At 43.4% G+C, this 23,774-nt stretch overlaps 1 protein-coding gene across 3 annotated transcripts in view; it reads left to right on the top strand.

Annotated features, from left to right (window-relative positions):
- Positions 1 to 1,584: 1,584 nt before the first annotated feature.
- Positions 1,585 to 23,774, top strand: part of cpne5a (copine Va) — a 72,415-nt gene continuing 50,225 nt past the window's right edge. Inside the window, exons 1-7 of one of the 3 annotated variants that reach the window (XM_076741070.1) lie at positions 1,668 to 2,047; positions 14,891 to 14,931; positions 15,752 to 15,798; positions 19,549 to 19,652; positions 20,789 to 20,828; positions 22,135 to 22,149; positions 22,316 to 22,392. In XM_076741070.1, coding sequence (XP_076597185.1) covers positions 1,938 to 2,047; positions 14,891 to 14,931; positions 15,752 to 15,798; positions 19,549 to 19,652; positions 20,789 to 20,828; positions 22,135 to 22,149; positions 22,316 to 22,392 — 434 coding nt within the window. In that variant the 5' untranslated portion in view covers positions 1,668 to 1,937. Of the gene's footprint in view, positions 2,048 to 14,890; positions 14,932 to 15,751; positions 15,799 to 19,548; positions 19,653 to 20,788; positions 20,829 to 22,029; positions 22,150 to 22,315; positions 22,393 to 23,774 lie in introns of those variants that run through there. The other 2 variants (XM_076741071.1, XM_076741072.1) reach the window with 2 other exon arrangements.

The following is a 23,774-nucleotide window of genomic DNA, read 5'->3' as shown; positions in this document are numbered from 1 at the left end:
ATTACATATATTGATATATACAGTACCAATACATCATATTGCATTATCACAAATGTAATCTTTATCTGAAAAGCTGTCTGACAAATGTAATGTGAGTAAAATGATCCATATTTTCCTCTGTAATGTTGAAGACTACAAAGCTTTGCCAAATTGAAACGGAAAAATATTGCACTTTCTGAAAATGTTGTACTTGAGTAAATTAAGACCTGTCTCCAGCCTCTGCTCTTGTTGCTGTACGCTAGCTAATGCTGAACAAGGTGGTACCACTGCAGACACACACACACACACACCCCCAGAGAAGGTTCTTACAGCCGTAATTACAGTCTTGCCACAGCTATAGGAAGTGGGGCGGCTGCGGGTGGGAACAGTGGAGAGGCTCCCAGCAGGTGGCCGGGACAGCGCACTGGAGAGAGCTCAAAATCAACCAATCTAGGGCCACCACAGGGCCTAATTACCGAGTGAACATGACTAATGATGAAGCTGAGCTCTGGTGCTGCTGCGTCCGAGCTGTACAGCCTTCATCGCCCCATCAGGCCGAGTCTCCCTCCCAGGTGGAGAAGCGTACAGCAGTGCGTGCACAGACCTCCCACAGCGCTTTCATGCTGACGCTGGCCAGTGATGCTTGTAGCATGGACCTCATAGTTATAAGCATGATTATGGAACATATATATATACGATTCAGTTTGTAGCATATGTAGATGTCCCTATGTTTTAAATTGAGGCAGATTTTTACATTTTTGAGCAAATCGAGAGGTATTATTTTCCGTTTCCACGTGAGAGCAGGTAGCCTATTTGCCACTGATAACTGTGGGAATGGTTTCAAGGGAAAGCGTTTTGCAAGAGAGAAGCAATCACTCCGCGCAGTGATACTCTGTTTGGAGATTTCCCGGTAGTTGGTCGCTGTGACTGATGGGAGTTACCCCCACCCCCCACAAGCCCATGTCCACAGTATCTTAGTTTACCTATGAATTATGTTTGACAGGTTGAATTTCTCCACACTTCACCAGGTTGTTCAATCAGGAAACTGTGAAACGTAAATGAGGCTCCCCTGGGATACAGGCTCAGAGATGAATACAGGAGGAGTACCGAGAGAGCAAACGTCATCTTTTATTGGCGAGATAAACGAGGCTGTTACTGAAGCTGCAGAAGTTTGAGGAGCTGTCCAGATGCTGAAAAAGCATCAGACAGCATTTCAACCGTAATAAGAGCTGGTGGCTCCAGAGGAACTAATGCAATTTTCAGATCAGGTGAAAATAAACTATTCATCCGTTGCGTGTGGGGTAAAGGTTCAGCTTATTCGCTTCATTTTATGTCGCGAATTTGAAGCAGTAATTTTACATCTGCACAGAAATCCGCCATGCTCTGTTCTGAAACCAAAACACTCAGAGATTTCACTTTAAATAGACGGCTTTGTCTCTCAAATTGTTTTTCCCCTGTTCATCTGCTCTGAAAATGCAGCCCAATGCCATATTCACGCCCCTCGGTGCTTATTTATTTTCTGTTAGAGGCTCTTAAAACCAATTTGGAGCAAAAATAACGATCCGTCCAGCCATAGATCAATAGCTTGAATCTGCAACGAGTGTCAGTCGCAGCCTCGCATGTAGGAGAATGCAGACAGGAGGGGTGGAGTTCACAGCTTTTACTTTTCAAACGCTGCTCTGGTTGAAGAGCTCATTCTGTGCCAGGAAAACGGCGGAGTTGGCGCTGATGCGTCCTGGCATGTGATCCCACTTTAGTCAAATCAATCCCCTCACTGCTGCAGCCTCCCATTAAACTTTCCATGCTGTTGCCCGTTCAATGGACAGCACTTAGGAGGTTTGCCTGGACCGTATCCGCTCCTGCTCGCTCGTCCGCTGCGCTCCCGCTCTCCACCGTCGGCTCTCCAGGTTCGGAGGGACTCACGGGGCTCGGGGAGCTGGCCTGGGTCTCCTGCACGCATGGAGGGAGACGTTATGGACAAGGTGGAGGCCACGGCGACGGTCCGTGACTTCGACCCTATCAGCGGGAGCATCCCGGCCACCAAAGTGGAGATCACCGTGTCCTGCAGGTGAGTCCACCCCGGTGCTGATGCCGCTGTGTCTGCGTCAGGTTTGGGGAGCTCCGCGCGCTTTTGGGTGCGTTTTGCTGAGAGAAGACAGTCCAGTTTGCGACAAGCAACGTGTTACTTAACATTTTGGTACTGGAAAACTGTTTCATATTACATTTCCCTCTGGAAAAAACTACGTTAAACATGTTTAACACTATAAGAACTCTACAAAAGGTAAAATGACAACGCTGTGAAGGTAAATCCTATCAGAGATCCATGCTCTGCTATAGAGACGCATTGACTAAGCCCACAAGACGTCAGTGGAATATTTGAGCATTTTAGAAATAAATCGTTCGAATTTTGAACCAGAAACGAACACAGAACATAATTAGCGTTGCGATAATGTCCAGAAATTCTCCTAATCACAGTCAGTGAAGTATTGCCGTCAATCTGGCAACTTTTACGCTTTTGTTTGTCTGAAGATTTTCGCTTTGACGTCGATCTATCTGTCAGCCCGTCTCGTGGGTCTACTGCGCTGTTTGTGTTTTGCGCGCGCCAAGTCGCGTGCCACATGAGATATCGACCGTCGTAGAGTTTGTTGGCGTGTCTGAGAGGTTTCCCCTGAGGCAGCGTGTCGTGTGAAGCTGAGGAACCGCTGCACAGGCTCCTCCAACGATAGGTGGAGAAACAAACGTGGAAAAAAATAAATATATATTTTCGCCCTCTTTGGCCATTAGAATTTAACTGAATCCCTGATCCTCTCCCTCCAAAACCTCTCTAAATACCACAAAGATGGCAAGTGCTTCGGCTGGTTAGGGTGGGGCAGCGCTGGCTGCAGGTGGAGTCACTGTGTACGGTATGCTGATGCAACATGAAGTGGCTCTACTTGTACAGATAGTACAGTTTTAGTTCACGTTTCTCATGGATATTGACGTTAATTTGTGTTTTCAGGGCCTCCTGGGCTGTGCATCATTTTGCCATAATCCACAGTGTTAAGCGCTTTGTAGCTCTGGGCTACATCAGCCTTATACGCATGTAAATGATGTGTTGCCATGTGCACTGCTGTTGCAACTGATTCCACAGAGATTTCATAAATTAATGCATGCAAGGCCACAGGCCAGAGATTTATTAAGCAAACATCCTGCTGCCATTGTTTTCTTCACTCCTCTCTCATCTGCTTTCCTCCCAAAATCTCCGTTCACTCATTCAGTTGTCTGGAGGGGAAACTGATTGATTGCCTTTCTTCTTGCAAACGCTGCTCTGTCATCCATTTTGAAATTCTGAAGTTGCTCAACAAACCCAACTTTGCTGCTGGCAGGCAGATGACCTTATAACCCATTTAGAATATTAATGAACAAGTCACATTTCAAAACAAATCTGTTAACCTTTGTAGAGTTGACAGGCTGACAGGATGGTGCAGCTATGGGGGGCGGGGGCCTGTTTAAAGAAGACCAACTGCATTAAATCCTGTGTTTATGTGATCGAAATGATAGAATTGTGTGTAAAACTGAGGCAAGTGTGTGTGGTGAGGATGTGTGTAAGGTTGGCGTATGGATCCGAGGAAGTGTGCTTGTTGTGAGCATTTTATCCATTGTAGGTTGTGTGTTGCAGCAGCTGGACTTGTGTTGTTTCCCTCTTGGTATACACTTTATTCACCCCTTAAACCTTCATACTTTAAGCTTGGATCTGTGTTGATGCCCCCGGGCTCTGTCGATCTGCAGCTCCCTTGTCTGTCATTAATGTCTGTCCAAACAAAGACTTGCTCCAGGACACAGTTTGATAGAGAAGAAAAATTCATCCCTGCTTTCACTGGGCCTTGAAACATTGTCTATTTCACATGCAAACACTTCAGGTCCTGCCTGTTCTTCTGTCTGACTTGTGGAAATTACTACAGTAGCTCATGTCTGACCTCTGACGACTGCTTCAACGATCAAACAGTGGACAGCTGAAAAGTTGGACACATATGAAATAAACAGCCACGCGTGCAGCCATTCCTCCCACTTATCAGCAAGTGTGTATTCGGTCCATCCAGTAGAAGCCAACAGAAACAATGGGTGTTATGTGGGTGAGAGGCGCAGGCTCCATAACACTGTGTAATTGATTTAGTAAGCCTGAAAGCTCTGAGGTTGCAGCGCACATGGAATTGAATTGCGGCATGTAGCCCTACAGGCATTCTCATAACCCTCTGCCAATATTGCAGCAAGCCCTCTGACAAACTGGAGGGACTGAAGCAGACACCCCCTTATCAAAACAAGAGCACATCGCTGTGATAGCACATTGTTCCCCCGTCTAAGGCTCCGATTGGTTTTACTCACAGGTCAGCCGAACCCACAGCATCTGCCTCTTAGCTGTGAGGGCTACGTTCCAGATAACGCTTCAAACTCAAGTGGCCTCTATGTGCTTTACCAAACACATGCCAGTGAATACAGTTCAGTGGGTTAGGGCCAGGCTTGATCCTGACTCTTATATGGCAGTAAAGAGTGTGGTCATTAGTTAATGTTTGAGCAGCCCTGATGAATATTTCATAAGTTGTCGATGTGGTTTGCTACATCATGCTTTAATTATGAGCAAAGTAGTAAATGTGAATCCTTCTGGATTGTAAAATGTGCCCTTTCTATATCTCAGCTTACCAGACCGTCTCAGAGTTCCCATGTACAATGACTTCAGGGAGATTGGGGCTTCAGCTCTGTGGTTCCACTGTGAAGAACACTTTTGGTAATGAATGTCAGAAAAAATGTGCACACTGACAAAAATCACAAAGCCCCCAAAGGCGCACAGATCTTCATTTAATGAATAGTTCACTCTGTGTTTCTATTCGGTCCATCGCAGCGCAGCTCCATGTACAGGATGTGTTGATTTTTAAATGCACTGTTTGTTGCATGTGACCAGAATGAGGGAACAGAGTTGATAAGCTTGACAACCCAGACAGAGGTTGACAAGTCTTATCAGAACATAGCAAGGGTGAATAAAGTCTTTCTTGCTCCTGAAACATCAGTTTGTGACATCATTTGTTAGATAGTTGCCATCCGGAGGAGAGTGAGGGGAAAGAAAATAACAAGGATTTGATGAAAAGCCAAGCTTTGGACACTGTGCTATTGTGAGTACGTGAGATACAATGACATAGTCCAACAGATCCACCAAGTGCAAGGACATAGCTTGAATTTTTATTTCACTGCCATTTAAAAACAGATCAACAGAGGGAACGTTGCAGAATTCATTGGTCCTTTACCACGTGTCAAAGCACACCACAGGTATGCTGTTAGTTAGTGGAATCGGCTGACAAAGCCACCCTCTCTTTGAATGAGCTCAGCCTCCCACCTGACCGCTTGAACGTCGAACTTTATCTGCTCCCATCATCAATTTCATCAGGACGAAGTTGCTGCATCTCGTCCGTCCGCTTCTCTTCTCTGCTGTTGCTGTGGAGCTCTTTGAAACCATTCATTTGCTGTGATAGATTGGTTAGAGTAGCACTGCATCCAATCAATGCATTCCATAGCTGGGGGATCTAACTCAACCAGGCCACTCTTCTCCCGAGGGATTCATTACCTGGTGAAACACACCAAGAGGTCACATGACTGCCAGCATCCTGTGACAAATGCTCACAGGAGAGGATCCATGGTGCACAAGGCCACTGATTGCTGTTCTCCGGGGTCAGTCTGAAAACTTACGGCATGCTTCTTGATCCGAAGTCTTCCTGAGGCAATCATTGCAGCAGAGGGGGGAGGCCTAATGAAATCATCAGAACGATTAGGATGTGTGGCATCGCAGCTCGATCTGTCAAAAACAATTACTTGAGCAGAGCAATTGGGATTCAAGCTGTGTAGCAACCTATTGTTTATTTGAATGCGTTGTTATGGCCTGTAACTCTGCTGCTGTTTTAGTGTTAATAGCTGCTGTAGCTGCTGAACTCATTCAGTCTTGGTTACCCATTCAATCAAACCCTATGGCCTGGTTTTCCGGTTGAAACATCCCTTTGTTTTGCCCCAGCAGAAAGCAAGTCTGAATTGAACTAGTTTGCATTGTGTAAGAGCATAAAATATTAATTAAAGATCTCTCTGGGTAAGAGAGAAATTTCAATTTGCAGTGTTTTTACTCTGCCATTATTTGCATATCGTCTTCTGGGTTAAGACTGACCTGGAGCGAGCTCGCAGGATGCAGGATGGCTTGTGTGTGTGAGTGATGTGTCGCATCTGTTTTGGGGATCGAGGCTAAGAGACACAAGGCTGCCAAGAGGAGGCAGATTTTAACTTATTTATTTATTTATTTTTTCCAATTTTGGGGATGTTAAGATTGCAGCAGGCGAGTCTCGCAGGTCGATGAAGCGGATAATTATGCATGAACCCCTGACACAGTGAAAATGAGTTTTGATCCCAGACACTTGGCTTGTGGTTGTGTCAGAGTTATTAATATGTTCTCATTTGGGATGTATGACATCCAAGGGGGATCCCATGGAAACACGGTTGCGGTGCCATGCCAGTGGTTTATAACACTCTGCATGTTGCCGGTGTCATCTCAAAGTGTTGATCGTAATGACAGCGAAAGTCAAGACTGCTTTGCAAAGAGAAATCAAAGCTGCACCTCTTGGCTCAGAAGTCAAGCTGCTTTTGTCACTTTTCAGAGAACCTGAAGGGTCAGCACAGTGTGTTAGTGGATTTCTGTGTTGGGGGGATATTTGACCGGCTTGTCTGGGAAATGTGAGAGCTGGTGGCAGATTTGTACAAAATGTGACAGGTCGCTCAGTGAAGATTTCACCACATTATGTTGCATTTGTTGAAGGTCTCTGAACTCAGCCGAAGGCCTGAACAAGTTACTCATTGTAGGGTTATTGTTATTTCTTTAGACATATCGGAGTTAGTAATTTTTCTGTTAGATACATTAAAATGGATTTGTTATACATTTGCTGAAAGGCACATTTCTGACTGTGTGGGTGAGAATGAGTGTGTGTGTGTCTGTGCTTTTGCTATAAAGCTGTGTGTAGAGCTGAAACGTCAGGTTTGATAAGTACAAATACAATTAATTTTCTCTGTAGGGAAATGGATTATCAGTCAAAATGTGTGAATCGTACAAGATAAACTTAACCACAAGCTACAAAACTGTGAAATGATTACAGGCTGTGTGGAAGCTGCCAGTTCCTCTAATTTCAAGTTTCTTTTTTGTGTTAAATGCCTTCAAACTGAACATGCAAAGTCGTATTTTATTTATTTATTTTTTTACAAGTACATGATATGCTTGATGTTTGAGTGGTTTCAGTTATGTTGCTAGTTGAGTGAAAAACTTAAAAAATAGAGAATTGTTTCATGTTTTCTGCATTCCACTATCATGCTCGGAACAAAAAAGTAATTCAGAATTTTTAGAAAATTACTGAAGTCATGAATGCCACATCAGTGGGTTTGTTCAAGTGGGCACAGAAAAGAAGGGAAAAGCTGCAGTGCATCATTGATTTCCACACAAAAAAATACCCTGGTCGATGAACAAAGGTGCTCTTTGTTGTCAAGGGCCTCGACAATCCAAACAAGAGGAAAAAAATCCAAAGCACTGTGAATCCTGAGAAACAAAATGGCCTTTAATATTACATGACTGACAGGCCTTTGTCAGGATGTTGAGGTAAAACAAACACAGACACTTAAGTAGCACATGACATGACACCAATGAGTTACAGAAGCTAAGAGAGCCAGATGGCTGCCGCTGACTTGTTTGAAAATGGACAAGCCAAAAACAAGCACTGCCCAGCTCGCAGTGCATCACCCACCAGCTGGAATGTTATTGGTCCGGTGTGGCCCAGTGCATTCTGGTTGTTGTAGGCTTTTTTCTTTTTTTTTTTTTTTTTTACCTTTTGAGTGAAAGGGAATACCACACACCTTTTCCTCTGTTTTCTCTGGTCATGTAGCAAAAATATTTCTACTGCATAGGCATCCCAGTTCTATGAAAAGGCCATATTTCCAGCGTAAAATACTTCTTTAAATATTTATTTGGCCATTATGAAAAACCTTAAGTGCTCGTAGGAACCGCTACTGCAGCTTCCATCTCATGAGGTCAAAAGAAATGGCAATTATCGTGAAACTGAACAGGGTTTATTTCCAGCCCAGTGGTTACATTTCAGGTCAATAAGTGTTTGAGTGAATAGGTGTGTGTGTCATGAGGTGGTCATGCCTCTGAGTACTTACAGTGGTGGTTAGTGTTCGTCAGTTCATGCTCATTACCACTTACCACCACCTACCTGCTATGTGCTGCTGTCACGTATCGAGGCTCAACACGAGTCCACTACCAATTAGACGACTCCGTTTCTCTCTTTCCACTCTATATGGTACTCTCGCAGCTATCTCATCCTTCACTAACATCAATTAGTGTTATCCCTGAGAACGGCATGCTATATCATCATGATCGCTATTGAGATCGACCCCGCTCTCACACTCGACTGAATCCACACAGAGTTTCCTCTCTCTGTCTCGATTCAATGATCAGTTACTGTCATTTCAAAGTCCAAATATGTATGAGCTTAGAAATGCTTTGCTGTGCCTCATTCATGTCCTAGTTTTCAGTTTAACGTGCTTTACATCGCCAGTCTGTGAAGTGCATGGATAGTGTGCAAAGATATTTGTAGCTTGGCATTTTTCACATGGAATGGAGAGATGAGGCGAAATTGGTGTGAATTCACAGTATGCTAAGTGCAAAGTGCTCGACCAGCGTTATAGCAGCTATATAGTATCAGTGTGTGGATCTCCCTCAGCTCCTTACAAAAAAAACAAAGCCAAAAAAAAAAAAAAAAAGATCTTTCTTTGCACAACCCCGAGCTGTTACAGTGTGCAGTTAACAGCGATATTATTCCTTGGTCAGACATTAGTCACACACCAAAAGCCAATCTGAAATAGGGAGTCACAGCGTATGTGCATCCTCATTTATTACACTAAGGAGAGCGGTTTTATGGCTGAGATTCTGTCAGTGCTGGCGAGACGGCCGCCCAGGGAGCGCTCTGCTGCAGGTATTGTCGACCTGGAGAGATCCCAGGTTGAACAGAAACTGAATAATTAAACAGATGGAGGAGAAGAAGACACCTGGTGCCATCGCAGTGAAGGTCAGCAGATGGGTCTGTCATTAATAAAAGGAGCAGATTGCACGTTGAATGTAATGCAGGGGACTTTGTGAGATCCAGACAAAAGTAATATTACTCCTTATCATCATCTGTCATCAGCCGCAGATTCAGTTATGCAATGCAAGCAGAGTTCATTTCCATTGACGAAATGCGGGAGTGCAGGAGGTTTTCAGTTGTTTTAATTTGTTTGTTTTAATTTCGGCTGTGGTGCTTCTCACACGCCCATATCTGATGCCCTTATAAGCCATGCAGATTTTAATGAAATACAGGAATACCCTTTAGGAAAAACTGACTATTTCAGTCTAAGTAATGGAATTCCTCCAGTCTGTAAAGGGTCAGCAGACCTCTGCAGCAGCATTTATCTCCCCTGTTTAGTTCTGACCCTTTGAACCCTGAGAAGCTGCTTATGGGTATATTAGACAAAAAGTGGACCTACTGACCGAATGGTGTGTGAGCAGAAAGACAATGTCAGCCCTCTGTCAAAAAAGAGGGGGCCATAGGGCAGTAGGGAAAGTGAAGTGACAGCATCCTTCACTTTGTCCTCCCAGTCATCTCCCATTGTCTCTAATGTAATAGAGATGAGATTTTCCTTCCTCTATCCAAGTCAGAGACTTGACTTTCAAGCTTGCATTTGTCGTGTCCTTTTAAGAACCAATGAGGCAGCAGCTCATACTGGAATTGGTCCGCAAGATTCAAGACTATTTAAAACCACTTTCCACTGAATTAGATGCCATTTCTCCAAGGTGCCAATTATGATTTCCGCAACTCTAAGAAAGTGGAGCAGAATTAAGGGACTGCTGACAATAAGGCACTGTGGGTGCAGGAATTAGTTTAATAATCAGCCACATGGACTAAGGAGCTGCTGAAATATCTCCAGGGATCTGACCGAGAGGGAACAAGTGCTCCTCATATATTCTGTTAAATTAGAGTTCAGCAGCCAGCCATGTTTTAGAGGTCAAACCTCCTTTACATTTTTCACTGTAGTGGGAACATTTATCAATATTTTAGCTAAATTAAATTACTTTTATGATGCATTTATACAGCCAGAGAGAATCTGCACATTTTGATTTCAGAGCATGTTTTGTTTGGGCGATGTTAATACAGTATGCAGATTTTCCTTCTAGTGTCTTATTAATTAAAGTGTGCATAACTAGTAACTACAAGCTTAATTCACTGATAAATAAACAAACATTACTTTGTCATGGATGATTAGATGGAGAAAAAAAGCTATTAAAATGATATTTGAATTTCGTTTCTTGTGGTTTTGTTTGTTCTACATCTAATAATGCACTCCACACTCTTGCCTCACATGTGATGAAATATTGAATCCTCCAGCAACAAGAGGAGATTGTTGCACTTGAGTTTTAACGAAGGTGGTGAGATCAAGAGGAATGGGAAAAGTTCGCAATTTTCATTCACTTATTTAAATTTAGATGGTTGAAGTGATCTCTGAAGTGCTACAGTATGAAACAAGGCTGATACACGAAATGTAGTGTGGATGGAAAGTAGCTGGATCTAATTACTTTTGTCCTACTTTCAATGAACTTCATCTTCATCAACAAACTTTCTCCACATCAGCTTTCGGGATAATGATCTTCTCTTATCCCACTGAGATTTGAAGAAAGAAGGAGTTAACTTTAGAAACAGGCAGCGTTACTTCAGTGAAAGCAGACGGATTATCTGAGATGTTAATACCCATCCTGCGGCGCCGTTGTGTCTTCCTTGCCCATGTGCACAGTAATATGGTGGATTAATTTGTATTGGTGTATAAATCTGTATACTAATCATTTCTTCTTAGAATGAAAATGTTCTGCAAGAGCAAAGTGAGGTTAAGTAACTCAGATGAAGGCTTGCAGTAACACTCTGTAGAGGTAAACTGGGATGTCATGTTTTCCTGCTCCACGTTTTCCATGTGGCACGTTCCCTCCCGCGTTAAGAGATGGGATGAGGTGACTGACAAGCTAATTGTTGGAGGTAATGGATGACAGACAGTAACGGGTGGATACAAAGGGGCAGCTAGTCATGGAAGCCTTTGTTATCTCCAATGATAGTTACATTGACAATGTTCCAACTGTTGTCAGGTCAGCCCAGGGCTAATACCCAACAAAGCTGCATCTATTATCCCCCCACGTATCCCTGTGACACAAGATTTTTTTGTCCAGGAACGTAGAATTATTTGTACATGAATGATGGGATGTTGCTTGGATTCACTCCTGAAATCTCATCTATATTCATTGAAATCCTGCTGTCCCCTAAAGGGATGAGGATTGTTCTGAACTTCGAGTCATTTACTGACACTGCTTGCAAATCAGGAACCAGAAACAAGATATGTATATATATATGTAGGCTTTTGCATTATAGCAATATGCCAATGAGATCATTGGGACCATCTGGAAAATGTCTCATGTAAAATGTTGAAGTGATTGATGGTACCCTCTCGTGTGTTTAGGTAATACCTGCTTTATTGGGTCTTGTAAAGTGACAGAAGGGTATGCTAAAGGGAATGACTCGAATTGTCAGGGAAATTCTCCAAAAACACAGAAAATCCAGTTTGTAAGAGGCTAAAAATAAAGAATGAATGAATAATATTACTGCTGATTGCGGCTCTTATCTTGAATGAGTCAACGAGCCAATCAGAGTTGCCTGGCTGCTTTAAAAGGTGTTGGATGATGATCAGTGTCAGGGAACTGGATAGCTCCTCCAAAGCCAGCAATTCTGTGCTTTATTTTCAGGTTTGGAGGATTTCAGTTGTGTGGAAAGCTATAGTTTTTATCCTTATACACAACAGTAGCCTCTTTTCTTTGATTGCGGTTCAAACTGAGGGAGACCGAGTGGGAACTGGTCTGAATGAAAGCGACTTGAATACACACAGTGCTGGACAAGGACTGGATCAGACTGATACTCGTAACATTATGACCACATGAAACACTGCAGTGACTCCAGGATGCTGCCAGGAATGCTACATGAGCTTTGAATCTCATCCTCACACACGGGTGCATACTGATGGACCTGTACAATGTTGCAGTGAATGGTGAAATAAAACAGGTACTTTGTGTTGTGGCTTGTTGCTTTTTGCCTGAAGCCAGAGTCACTGTGAGGAAACAGCGAGACTCCTCACCTTCATTGTGCGATACAAAGCTGAGAAAGAGCTGATCACAGGTTTCTTTGTGTTGTCATAGACCTACTAAGATACATTCATTCTAATAAAAGTTGCTCACTTGGTGGTAATTGTGACTCATGCCTCATATGCATTACAGCAGCAACTAACACATATTTTCATAATCATAATCATAATCAATTTGTCATTTCCTTGATTGTTTTGTAGTGTAATGAGCCAAAAGTGATTATTTGTTTTGTCTGACCAACAGTCCAGAATACAGATATATCCTGTTTACTATTGCAAGACAAAGGAAAGCAGAAAATCCTCGCATCTGAGAAGCTACAACGACCAAATTGTCTAACAAATTTGCTTGAAAAATGTCTTAAATGACCAGTTGCCCATCAAAGTAGTTAATGGCAAATTGTTGCCATATCATTGCTTACGATCAGTTATTTGAATAATTGTTACAGATCTAATTAGAGTCCTTCTCTGGCTGACCAGGTTGACTCCCAGCAAATGTGGATGACACATACAGAGTATTCAAGACTCTGTGACTCAAATTCTGACAATACAAAGAGTAATTGCTGTATCATTTTCATCATTTCTTACCTTTGTTCTGTGACCTCTTGGTTTTGTTCCCATGGTCCCGTTGAAATTAGGGGTCTGTGATATGACCTAAAATTTTGATCACACTATTTTTATGTTTTTCATTACAAAAATGAAAAGGACACTTCACTCGAAACAGTATTCTACCCCTTTTCACCTCTTTTCTTTAACAATGCAAGGCAACACGTCTTAGGAAAGAAAAAAAAGAGGCTGCGTTAACCTGTTCCATAATGTAGGTTAATAGGTAAATGTAATGTGATTCATTCTCAGTTAGACAAAGGGTAGGATTATGCATCTCAACAATATAAGTGCAACAGTCAGTGCGCCATGTATGCATGCAGCAGCAGACGCACATGGTGACGCAGCACAGAGCAGAGGAGGCTTTTCTGTAACAACAAAACCAGCTGAGCTTGTGTTGCTGTATGAAGTGTGGAGATAACCTTCGTTCTGGCTATGTGAGACAACGCAAAAAGCAATGTGAAGAGCAGTTTCCTACATCTAACCAGGTAATCAGTAAGAACCAAAGTAACAATATCACCATTTAAAAACCCTGTTTTAAAAAGTTTGAAAAAAAACAACAACTAGAAACAGAATGTGATGATTACAAAACACGTAACAATTACATTATTTGAAAATTATATCTTTATTTAGAATTCAATGCCAGCAACACGTGTGGAAAAAGTTGAGACGGTGGCAACAACAGACTGGAAAGGTGATGAAACGCTAAAAGGAAACAGCTGGTGGAAGATCTCTCAGTTAATCAGGTTAACTGGCAACAGGTTAGGCACATGATTGGGTCTAAAAAGAGCAGCAGCAGTCTGTCTGAAGGAAAGATGAGGAGGGGTTCACCACACTGTGACAGACTGCGCTGGCAAATAGTGCAACAATTTAAGAAGAATGTTTCTCAATGTAAAATTGTAAAGAATTTGGGGAGTTCATTGTCGACAGCACATAATGAAAACATTCAGAGAATCTGAAGAAATCTCTGTACGCAAGGGACGAGGCTGCAAACCAGTACTGGATGGCCGTGATCTTCAGGTTCTCAGATGGCACTGCATTGGAAACAGACACGATTCTGCAGTGGACATCACTGCATGAGCTCAGGAACACTTCCAAAAACCATCGTCAGTGAACTCATCGCTGCAGCCACTAATGCAAGCTGAAACTCTACCATGTAAAGAGGAAACTGGATACAAAACAGATCCAGAAACACCACCTTCTCTGGTCCTGAGCTCAATTTAAGATGAACTCGTGTTGTGGTCTGAGTCAAAATTTGAAATTCTTTTTGGAAATCATTGTTGTCGCGTCCTGGAGGCTAAAGAGGAGACGGACCATCCTGCTTGTTATCAGTGCACTGTTCAAATGCCAGCATCTGTGATGGTGTGGCGGTGCATTTGAGCTCATGGCATGACTAACCTGCACATTTTTGAAAGCACCATTAATACTGAATGACATAAACAGTGGAAAATAAGGCCACAAGCTTAAAGACAAGTGCAGAGCTGGAATACAGCTGCATATTTTGGATGTCTTTCAAGAATGCTTTCATTTTTTCTGTTTGCTATGTTTTCCTGAATGACTACACTTATGTGAATGAAAAAAAATGTGACACGCACATGCCATGACTGTCTGTCTTTTGTGTGTTTTTTAAATTCATTCGGATCAAAGAAATTCAGCTCTTACTCAAAGAAATGTAGAGAATTGTTCAGCCTTGGTGAAGGTATGCGCTCTCCCAATGCTTTGTAGTGAGTAGTGCCCGTGTTTTCACTGGCACTGCAGCCTGTGTGTCCTCTGTGTCCTTTCACTGAGCTTTAATGTGCTTATTGTACTGCTCACTTCGAAATGAAAACTCAAGGACACTGTGGTTTATGTGAAATTAAGTGTGGAGGTGAATAACCATGCAATTATTTTGTTTGCGAGTTAGCAATTTTGATTTTGAGAGGAAGCGTTTAAATATGGGTACAAAATGAGACTTCCTGCCTGTTACTTAAAAAAATCCAGTGAAATGAATTAGACCTTTATAAGCACATGCTGAACTCCAGTGACATTTTGGTGTTTCCTTCTCCTACAGGAATCTGTTGGACCGGGACACTTTCTCCAAATCCGACCCATGTAAGTTCTCAGCTTTTTTCGATGCTAATTGCAGCTTAGCTTTCCCTTGCTCGGTGTCACCTCCTCTCCTTTTGTAACGCTTTACTTTTTACTTTTGCTGAGCTTAAGTTTGATTCAGTTTACTCTGCTCTTTCCAAGTGTTCATTCAATAACTGCATATCATTTGCACAGTAATGTGACAACCTTTCCTCATTGTGAGCTACAGAAAGTACCTTAATACATGCAGGGTTTAAACGCCAGCCTTTGAATGCAAATGCCTATCTTCTGGTGAGACACATGGAGAACTGCCATAAAGGCATTTTCTTTGATACTTGCTGAGGGATAGAAAATGGAGGAGACATTTAACATAATAGGGAGGAGGTTCAAGCCCTTTGTATAAATAAGCTACCAGGGAAATATCACACTCGCCCTGTTTTTGATCGCCTGAAGATGAACCTTTGTGATATACGACAGATCACGTAGCGCTCGCCAGCCTCGGCATTCATTTGAAGTCGCAAAATCAAATAGGAATCAGGAGAATCCCACCGTTGAGAAATTGTGTTCTGATTGCATGGCTTAAACTGTGCTCCAGGAGCCTTCAATCTTGCTTTAGAGCTTTTGTTCTTTTGCACGTGGACATCGCACGCAGAATTTGATGCAGCGCAGCATCATCAAACTTGGCACTTCATTATGCTGTCAAGGCGTGGCAGGATAATTAATGATGAATGTCAGCAAAGAAGGAACAAAACAAACAACATCTGAAGGAGCAGGATGCTTGATTGAGATTGCTTAGTGACAATGTATTCCTCTGCTCTCTTTCTCCCTCCTCCTCCCTTCTCAGTGGTTGTGTTGTACACGCAGGGTGTGGAGTCCAAACAGTGGAGAGAGGTAAGAGATCGCAGCCGTCCCTCTGTCACCGTAACTCAATCATCATGTCTCCTCTCCATGACAGCCCGCTCTCTGTTTACAACCCTGTCCTCCCCTCCTCTCTCTCAAAGTAAATGCTGTGAGTGCCAATCATGTGCAATTGATTGACCCCGCCAATGGCTGTGCGCTGGTCAGCACTGTGTTAGCTGTGACTGATTGGCTGATTAAGGTGACAGCTACTCGTATCAATAAGGATTTGCCTCTGCGTCAGAGTCCCTTCTGACTGTTGGCCACGGGGCCTTAATTAGACCAGGGAGGCAGATCAAGCAGAGGAAGGCAGACCCAGAGGCAAGACAGAGGCTCCTTCTGGGATTATTTGTCCCTGTCTCTCGCTCAGCGGATGGACATACAGAGAAGTGGCCACTTAAATCACATGTAAAAGGGGAATATTTCATAATTCAGATCCGTTTTTTGTACTCTGATATCCCTTTTTGTCTCATGTAGCCGGCCATTCATTGTGATCATAAAACACTGTGTTCAAAAGGTAAAAGCCAGCCAAGTCACAGATGTACAACACAATCAATACTCTATATACATGCTGCCTAACAGGAAGACAGATACTCTTCACACTCAAATCCTTTCTGATTGAATTTGAGTGCTATGTTTATTGACTCTGCAGAGACCCCGGTGTCACACCGGTGCACAGTGGTGTGACACACCAGATTAAGAGTTGCAAACACTCGGCTCTAAGATATAAAGGTGGGTGTGGGCTCTGAAATAGGGAGGAAAGTCGAACACAAGAGGTTTTAGCATTGATTCAGCACAGGTTGATAATATTGATTTCAATGTAGATGAGAGACAGGAAATCTCACCTTTTATATGGCAAAGCAACACACATAAATGTATGTAACAATAACCATAGCCTTAACCTTAACCTTATTCAAACACCAAGTCTCAAAGAAATTGTTTTGAACGACTCATTTTTTTTCCCCCAGAACTAGATGAGAGGATTGAAACCACTCTCATGTCTGTGTGGTAAATATGAAGCTTCAGGCAGAAGGTGATTAGCTGAGCTTAGCATAGAGACTGAAAGCACGGCTGAAACAGCTAGCATGACTCTGTCCAAAAGTAAAAATATCTGCAAAAAAATCACCTCTAAATCTCACTAGTAATGCTCAATATGTTGTTTGTTTCAACCAAAAAACCAATTCAAACCAAAAAATTACGAGTTACGAGTCTCAGCTGGTTGCCTGACAAGACTCAAGATACTCCACTGTGTTATCAATACTTAACATCTACATCATCATCTTTCAAACAGCGTTCCCCCTCTCGAGGTTTAAAACTCAAACATCTGGGCCTCACAAAGACCTTTAGGTAGAGTGACCGATGGATCGGTTGGATGTTTGATCAATTGTTTAACTGATTTGCTGATTAACTGACTGAGCTGGGTATTTCGGAGAGATGACAACTGCTGGAGAAATGGTTTTACTGCTTTACTTTAAAAAATCCCTTTTGCAGTGGTAATCAATCAAAGCTAATAATACTTGAGCTCGGTGGCTGGTGGGAATTTTTGCAATCAGCTGGCTTTGACTGACAGTCAAGCATACCTCGGCACTGGTGGCAATGCCATGATATTCCTTTAAAAAAAGCCAGAGTAGTTTTTCTGATTAGCATGCAAATGTAGACAAGCATCAAGTGCAGTATTCAGGCAGGAAGAGCCTCCTACACCTGTCACCTCTGGTTACACCGCCCCACCTCGAGCTTACAAACTGTGTGTGCAGCCTGAGCGTCTCCCCCTGAAAGAGATACGGGCCTGTGTCTTCAGCGCAGGCGACAGCTGGCTTTGTGAGCAGAAGAGTCAAGCTGTGCAGTATTGATAAAGCTAAGCGCCTCTTTTTCCCGTCTGTCATGTAATGTGTTTTTGTTCTCCCGGGACTAGATATGGTTGGTCGGAGCACCTTTCACCGTGCCGCCAACCGTTCTTAATCCAATTACTCTTCCGTGGGACGTACTCCCCCCATCGGCTGCTCCTCCGTTAGAGAAGAGTATGAAAACAAATCCTTGTGGATAAATTGTGTTTTGATTCCAGGAGGATGCCTTCATCAGCTCTTCTTGACACCTGTGCCCCCTTGACTAATTTCTGTCAGCATCCGCAGTCGAATATATTAAAACTGTAGCTGCAGCCCAACAGTCCCCATGACTTTAAAGTCTTAATCTTCAACTCCCTCGTCTGTAATTACTCCTAATGCATGACAGGTTTTTCCTCTTTCTTCTGCTTTCACCTAGCGGAGCAGCTGACACAATATAACGTCCCTAAATTCACACAAAGCCGGGCCTTTCATAGACGTTAATCTTTGTACTAAGATGAATTTTCTGACATTGCAGCTCACAATTTATCCTCGTTTGGATTATTGGAGGCGAAGAAGTGCACGCTTAAAGTGCCCAGATATCCTGGGGGGTGGTTGATAATTAATTGTAGTGCTTTGCAACTCTGACTGACTGTGGACTTGCCAAGGTAGGAATAATGTGTGGATTGGGACTCCTGTTATTTCCTCGGGTGGTTGTTCTTTACTTTGATGCTGATTCTTCCTTTGTTAAGTTCTGCCTGAGACCAGAATTGAATATGCTATCGGCCCCACGCTGCCACATTCAGCTCCCACGGTATCATGAAATTGGCTCCTGTTTGCTCGGTGGAACTTTCACCTGTTTGGCATTTGCTGGATGTGGCGCTCTGGCACTTTCTGACAGGGATGGAGAGGAGAGGTGGTGCTATACAGCAGTTAAACTTTTATAGGCTTAGACACACTTTTATGTTTGATGGCAGGTTACATTTCAGAAGAGCCACCTGCTCAAACTGTCATATGTTGCACACAATCCAGCCTGACTTGCTAGCACAGGTGTCCATCTGTTAAAGGTATTCCACTGCCAGAGCCTTACTCTGTGGAGCTCCCCCGTTATGTCCCACTTCGAGCTTTACCCCCACTGGATGTAATCACAAAGGTGTGAGCCTGTAATCCTGCTGTTTCATCTCCTCATTAAGCCCTAACACTGCTATTATTAATTCACTGTGTCAGTTGATGGTAACACTTTCTACTGGGGAGCTTTTATTTATGCAGCTCAACATCAGTTCTGAATTATTCATTTTGGATACAATTAATGTGCGTGTGCGGAAGGTGCAGATCCTTCTGCGTCTGTTGATTTGTTTATCAGCACATCGGCTCATCAGAAGGTCTTGCTCTGTAACACTGACAAATCTGTGTCTGCGCTGGCGGGCTCCCATTTTCTCCTTAACGCCAGGGAACAGGAGATAGGTTGCCATCTTCCCATCATTTGTGACAGTTCCCCCGGTGTGGAGACAGAATGTGAAAGTCACTGTTTTTCTCTGCTTTTGTCTTGTCACCGCCCCTCCATCCTCCTCAGCCCCTTGTTTTTTTTTTGAAGTGGCTCTGAGAGCAACAGTGGTGTTAATGTGATATTAATTAAATGAGTGTAATTGGACTCAATAAAGTGCTTTCCTCAGGCTCGCTCACCACAGTACAATGAGAAGATGCGAAGAAGAGCTGACACTGACTTCTGTTAATCAAATCTGAGCTTATCCAGAGCTGCGAGTTCAACACAGTAGCCGGGGGCCGATCGAGGGGGTGGGGTGAAGTAATGGAGCAGTAGATGTAGTTTCTGTGTGACTGCATGATGTACTGTCTCAAAGCTCTGCGCTCAAATCTTCCTCATCTGTCTTCTTTTTCCCTCCCTTCTCTCCTGGTTCTGATCTAGTTTGGGAGAACAGAGGTGATAGACAACACGCTAAACCCAGACTTTGTCAGGAAGTACATCCTGGACTACTTCTTTGAGGAGAAGCAGAACCTGCGCTTTGACGTGTGAGTTATTCCGTTTGATCCGGTCCTCTGAGGACACACACCGCGGTGCCGCCCTCTTCTAACCCAGTCCTCCACTTCTTCCTTTTGTCTCCACCACAAGCTACAGCTTCTCTCTCCTTCACCCCCCCCCCCCCCCATCTCTCTCTTCACCCCCCCCTCCCTCTTTCCTGTCTCTCATTTTCTCTCACCGAGTCACTTTTCTGCTCTCTTCCCTCCCTTGTCACCAGCCCGGCACTCTCCTGAGGAATTATTCATCAGCGCAGTGTCTCAATACTCATTCGTTGAAGGGAGATTGGTATAAGGGTGATAAATATTTCATATAAAGTTTTATCCTTAATCTCCCTGCTGCTAAGCAAGGCAAATGTCTGAAACCAAGTCCTATAAAACTCACAAAGACCCCCATCCCTCCCTCTTTCACACACAGCTGCCGTCCTCCTCAGGAAAAGGCCAGACTAGTGTGCGGGTCAGGAAGGTGCTGTTTCATTTTGAGAGCTCAGAGAACAGAGTCAGGATCATTTTCCTCCTCTCTCCCCCCTCCTCAAGGAGAACAGATATGCTTCCAAAAATCTGTCCTTTTTTTGCCTTTTTTCCTCCCTTCAAGCTTGACGTCCCCGGTGGACTATCCAGGACGGAGCTGCCGGTCTCTGAGGATTTTTAGACACTTAATGAATTCATTTGGTGCGTTATCATGATACGACTCTGGAACAGGAAAGGAGGGAGTGCATCCCCTCACAATTAGTGTTACTCATTTACATCTCTCTTTATCACAGAGGTGGGAGCCAGGGCATACTGAGGTTTAATTACTTTTACATTAAGTTTGACTGGCAGATGCTCAAAAACTTTCCCTGCATTGCTAGATTGTTTCAATACGATCCCCCCAGGCATAGCACGGAAATTACATTCATAAACTATAGAATGACTTCCTTAATTAACTGTCACATTATTGCTTACACTTTTTTTTTTCCATCGGTCGTTCCCTTTCGCTCCCTCAATGACCCAGGTGTGTGATTGACAGGCAGAAAATGTCCACGCTGCAGCCAGTATTCTTTTATGAGAGTCTGGATTCATTTGTTAGCTCTCATGATGCTTTCCCCGCGTCTCTGCCCCTGTGATTTGTGGCCTCTTTGTGATTTCAGGTATGATATTGATTCTAAAAGTCCAGATCTGGCAAAGCATGTAAGTGAAGATCTTTTCTTGGTAACACTTCATATTAAGGCACACATATCCACCCTTAATTAGTTGCTTATCAGCATGCATATTGGCTCTTTATTAATCATTATAAAGCACTTATTAATGGATTATTCTGGGGTTAGGGTTATTAAGGGTTAGTGGCAGGTTAAAAGCAACTTCCTTACTACAATTAGGAATTGTGGGAAAACTCTTAGATGATGGCCTAGTAGTTGTAGAATATGGTCATGCAGAAAAAGGGATTAATCAATGGTTTTACAGACTAGCAAAGAGCCATTATGCTCATAGGCATGTTAATAAGCAATTAATGGCGAATATGTGTACCTTAATATAAAGTGTTACCACTTTCTCTCTTTTTTTGTGGATCAGGAGTTTGACTTCAGACTTGATCCCCAAATTGGTTTGAACTGTTGGTAAAGCATGTCTCTGATATGTAGGTTTTATGCAAACCAAACTTTTCGGCATCCGAATGCTCAAATATATTTTGGAAGAATGAGTGAATTATGCTTCACATGCCAAGATACTGGTTATTGGTCTGTCCCTTCCACCTGCTTCAATTTGTAGAGTGAGGTATTTTATTCCTCCTGAGCCTTAATAATCAGTTACATTTGCATCTGGCATACCTTCACTACCTTTTTTTTTTTTTAGGAATGAGAAATGAAGCATTGCACATCAATATCAAAGCTTTTCGACACATTTCCCTGTGTGCTCTCTAGTGTCGTTTGCAGTTTAGATTACCATTTCCAAAGGCAGCATACAGTTCATACATATTGACAACAATATACATTTATTCAAATGGACACTTTATTGAAGAACATACATTCAGGTGAACGACCCATCGAGGTGAATGTATGTTTATGCTGAAAGCTTTGATAAATAAATTCCCACTCATGACACATGAAGAATATATTTGCAGCACGTGGTTTGCATACTACCCAAATCTCCATCAGTAGTTACGCTTCTGTTGCTGTGCTGCTTTAATGTTGTGTTTTTGCATTGCGCTGCATGCTCTGGAAACAAACTGGTTCTTGTGTGAGGCTCTTTGTGCCTTCATTGCTTTCCCTCTTTCATGCTCTTTCACTTTTTTCTTCCTCTGAGACTCTGTGACTCTTTACCCTCTGCTGTTGCCATTCTGCCTCTCTGCTCTCTCACATATCTGCTCTTCTTTCTTGCACTTGGTTGATGACAGTCTGGTATTTGAGTCGTGTGCCTTCTGTTCCATGATATGCTCTGTTGTGTCACTGCTGCTGCCTGGTCTCTCTCTCCTCCTTCTCCTCCTCCTCCACCTTGGAAGCCAACCGACTTTAACGTACGTGTCTGCCTCAGACGTCCTAATTTATAACCGTACAATGTTTACGACAATGCTAAATCCTCACGACTCTCCTTGTTACCCCCGTGATCCACCTAAACGTCCCCATCCTTTGCTCCACACCCACGTCTCTCTCCATTCCACTTTGTGCTCCCCCCCATGGCAGGACTTCCTGGGACAGGTCTACTGTACACTGGGAGAGATTGTGGGCTCACCTGCCAGTCGCCTGGTGAAACCCCTAGGGTGAGTCTTCATTTTACTGTGTTCACTTTTTTCCTTTTCTTTTCCGCTCAAGGAGACAAACAGAACAATGTTAACTTTGCGAACACGAGTTTGCAGATATGATCAGGTAATGAAAACTCGGTGCCACCTCTCAGCCCGTTCAAATGTGACATGTTTCTCCTGCTGGATTTCACACACTCCAGCAAAGATGAGGCGGTGATGAATATGTCTGCCTTCTAGAGTCATCTGTATCATACATTACGCTGCAAGATTAGACCCACATGCTTGGATGGGAATGGGTAATTGAACACGACTGGGGGCTTCCTCAATGTAATTACCGTCATTAGGGAGGTGATCTAGCACAGAGACTGGATTGAAGTCGGTGTGATACACATGACACTGTCAACTCTGCTTCAAACTAGGAAATATGAAGCCCTGAAGCCGCTTGCACCCACAGTCGTGTGCGTAGCTCTTTGAGTTATGTGTGTCTCTTTGGCGAATTAGAAGGAGGGCCTGACCAACTACAAAGCTTGTGTTTGTGTGTGAGACTGTGAAGTGCAGTGTGTGTACCTTTATGTGAAGTACGAGGCAGTGCTGGCCCTGGCAGTGGGGGGTTTGTGTGAACAACAGGGCTTTGGTGTCGACCATGAACTCTGCCAGGGACTGGTGGCTGTGGATTACAGAGCTCAGTGCCCTTCAGTGCTGAATAAGAGGATGAGCAGGATCAAGAGACAGTGTTCACCACTATGCTGTAAACTAGGCTTCACTCCCCACATCAGAGACAAACAGAAGGCTCAGGAGCCCCCAGACAGGATGGACAAAAGCATCGATTCTGCAGCGTCAGCGGGGCACCTTGATCTCCGCTGAGACTCTGCACTGATGCAACACCCAATTTAACTGCAGCAGAGGGTGATGATGATGATACGGTTGTCGTTACAGTCGTCACAGTTTACTGAAGAAATGAGCCCTTATGAAACTTGTGTTGCTGTTAACAATCCCAATAGCTTTTATGTCAGGGAGCAGCAATTCAGAAACACAGGGAAAGTATAGGTTTCTTCTGAGTCTCTTTTCCCGATGACATTCAGTTAAGGGTGCAGTTTTATTCAGCCCTTCCTTTTCGGAATAGCCCAACAGTATCCATGGGTAATGGAGATTTCCTCCCCTCCTGTGATAGACGATAGCTCAGAAGTTGTTTAATGGTTATGTGCTCCATTTCCTTGTCATGCGCCCTGATAGTGACAGTGCCTCTCTGGACGGGAGCTTTGAGGAAGGGCTCCCGCAGGGGCTGAGGAAATCTGTTAGCCATGCTTAAACGAGCCTTCCCAAGGCGCACTGCATCCAATGACCTGCTTAAGAAGCACATCAGCACCCCTTTCCCTATTTTCCACACTTCATCTCTCATT

This window comes from Chaetodon auriga, chromosome 10, assembly GCF_051107435.1.
Source record: "Chaetodon auriga isolate fChaAug3 chromosome 10, fChaAug3.hap1, whole genome shotgun sequence".
NCBI lineage: Eukaryota > Metazoa > Chordata > Actinopteri > Chaetodontiformes > Chaetodontidae > Chaetodon > Chaetodon auriga.
Note: the sequence above shows the minus strand (reverse complement) of the source record. Positions and strands in the feature narration are given on the sequence as shown.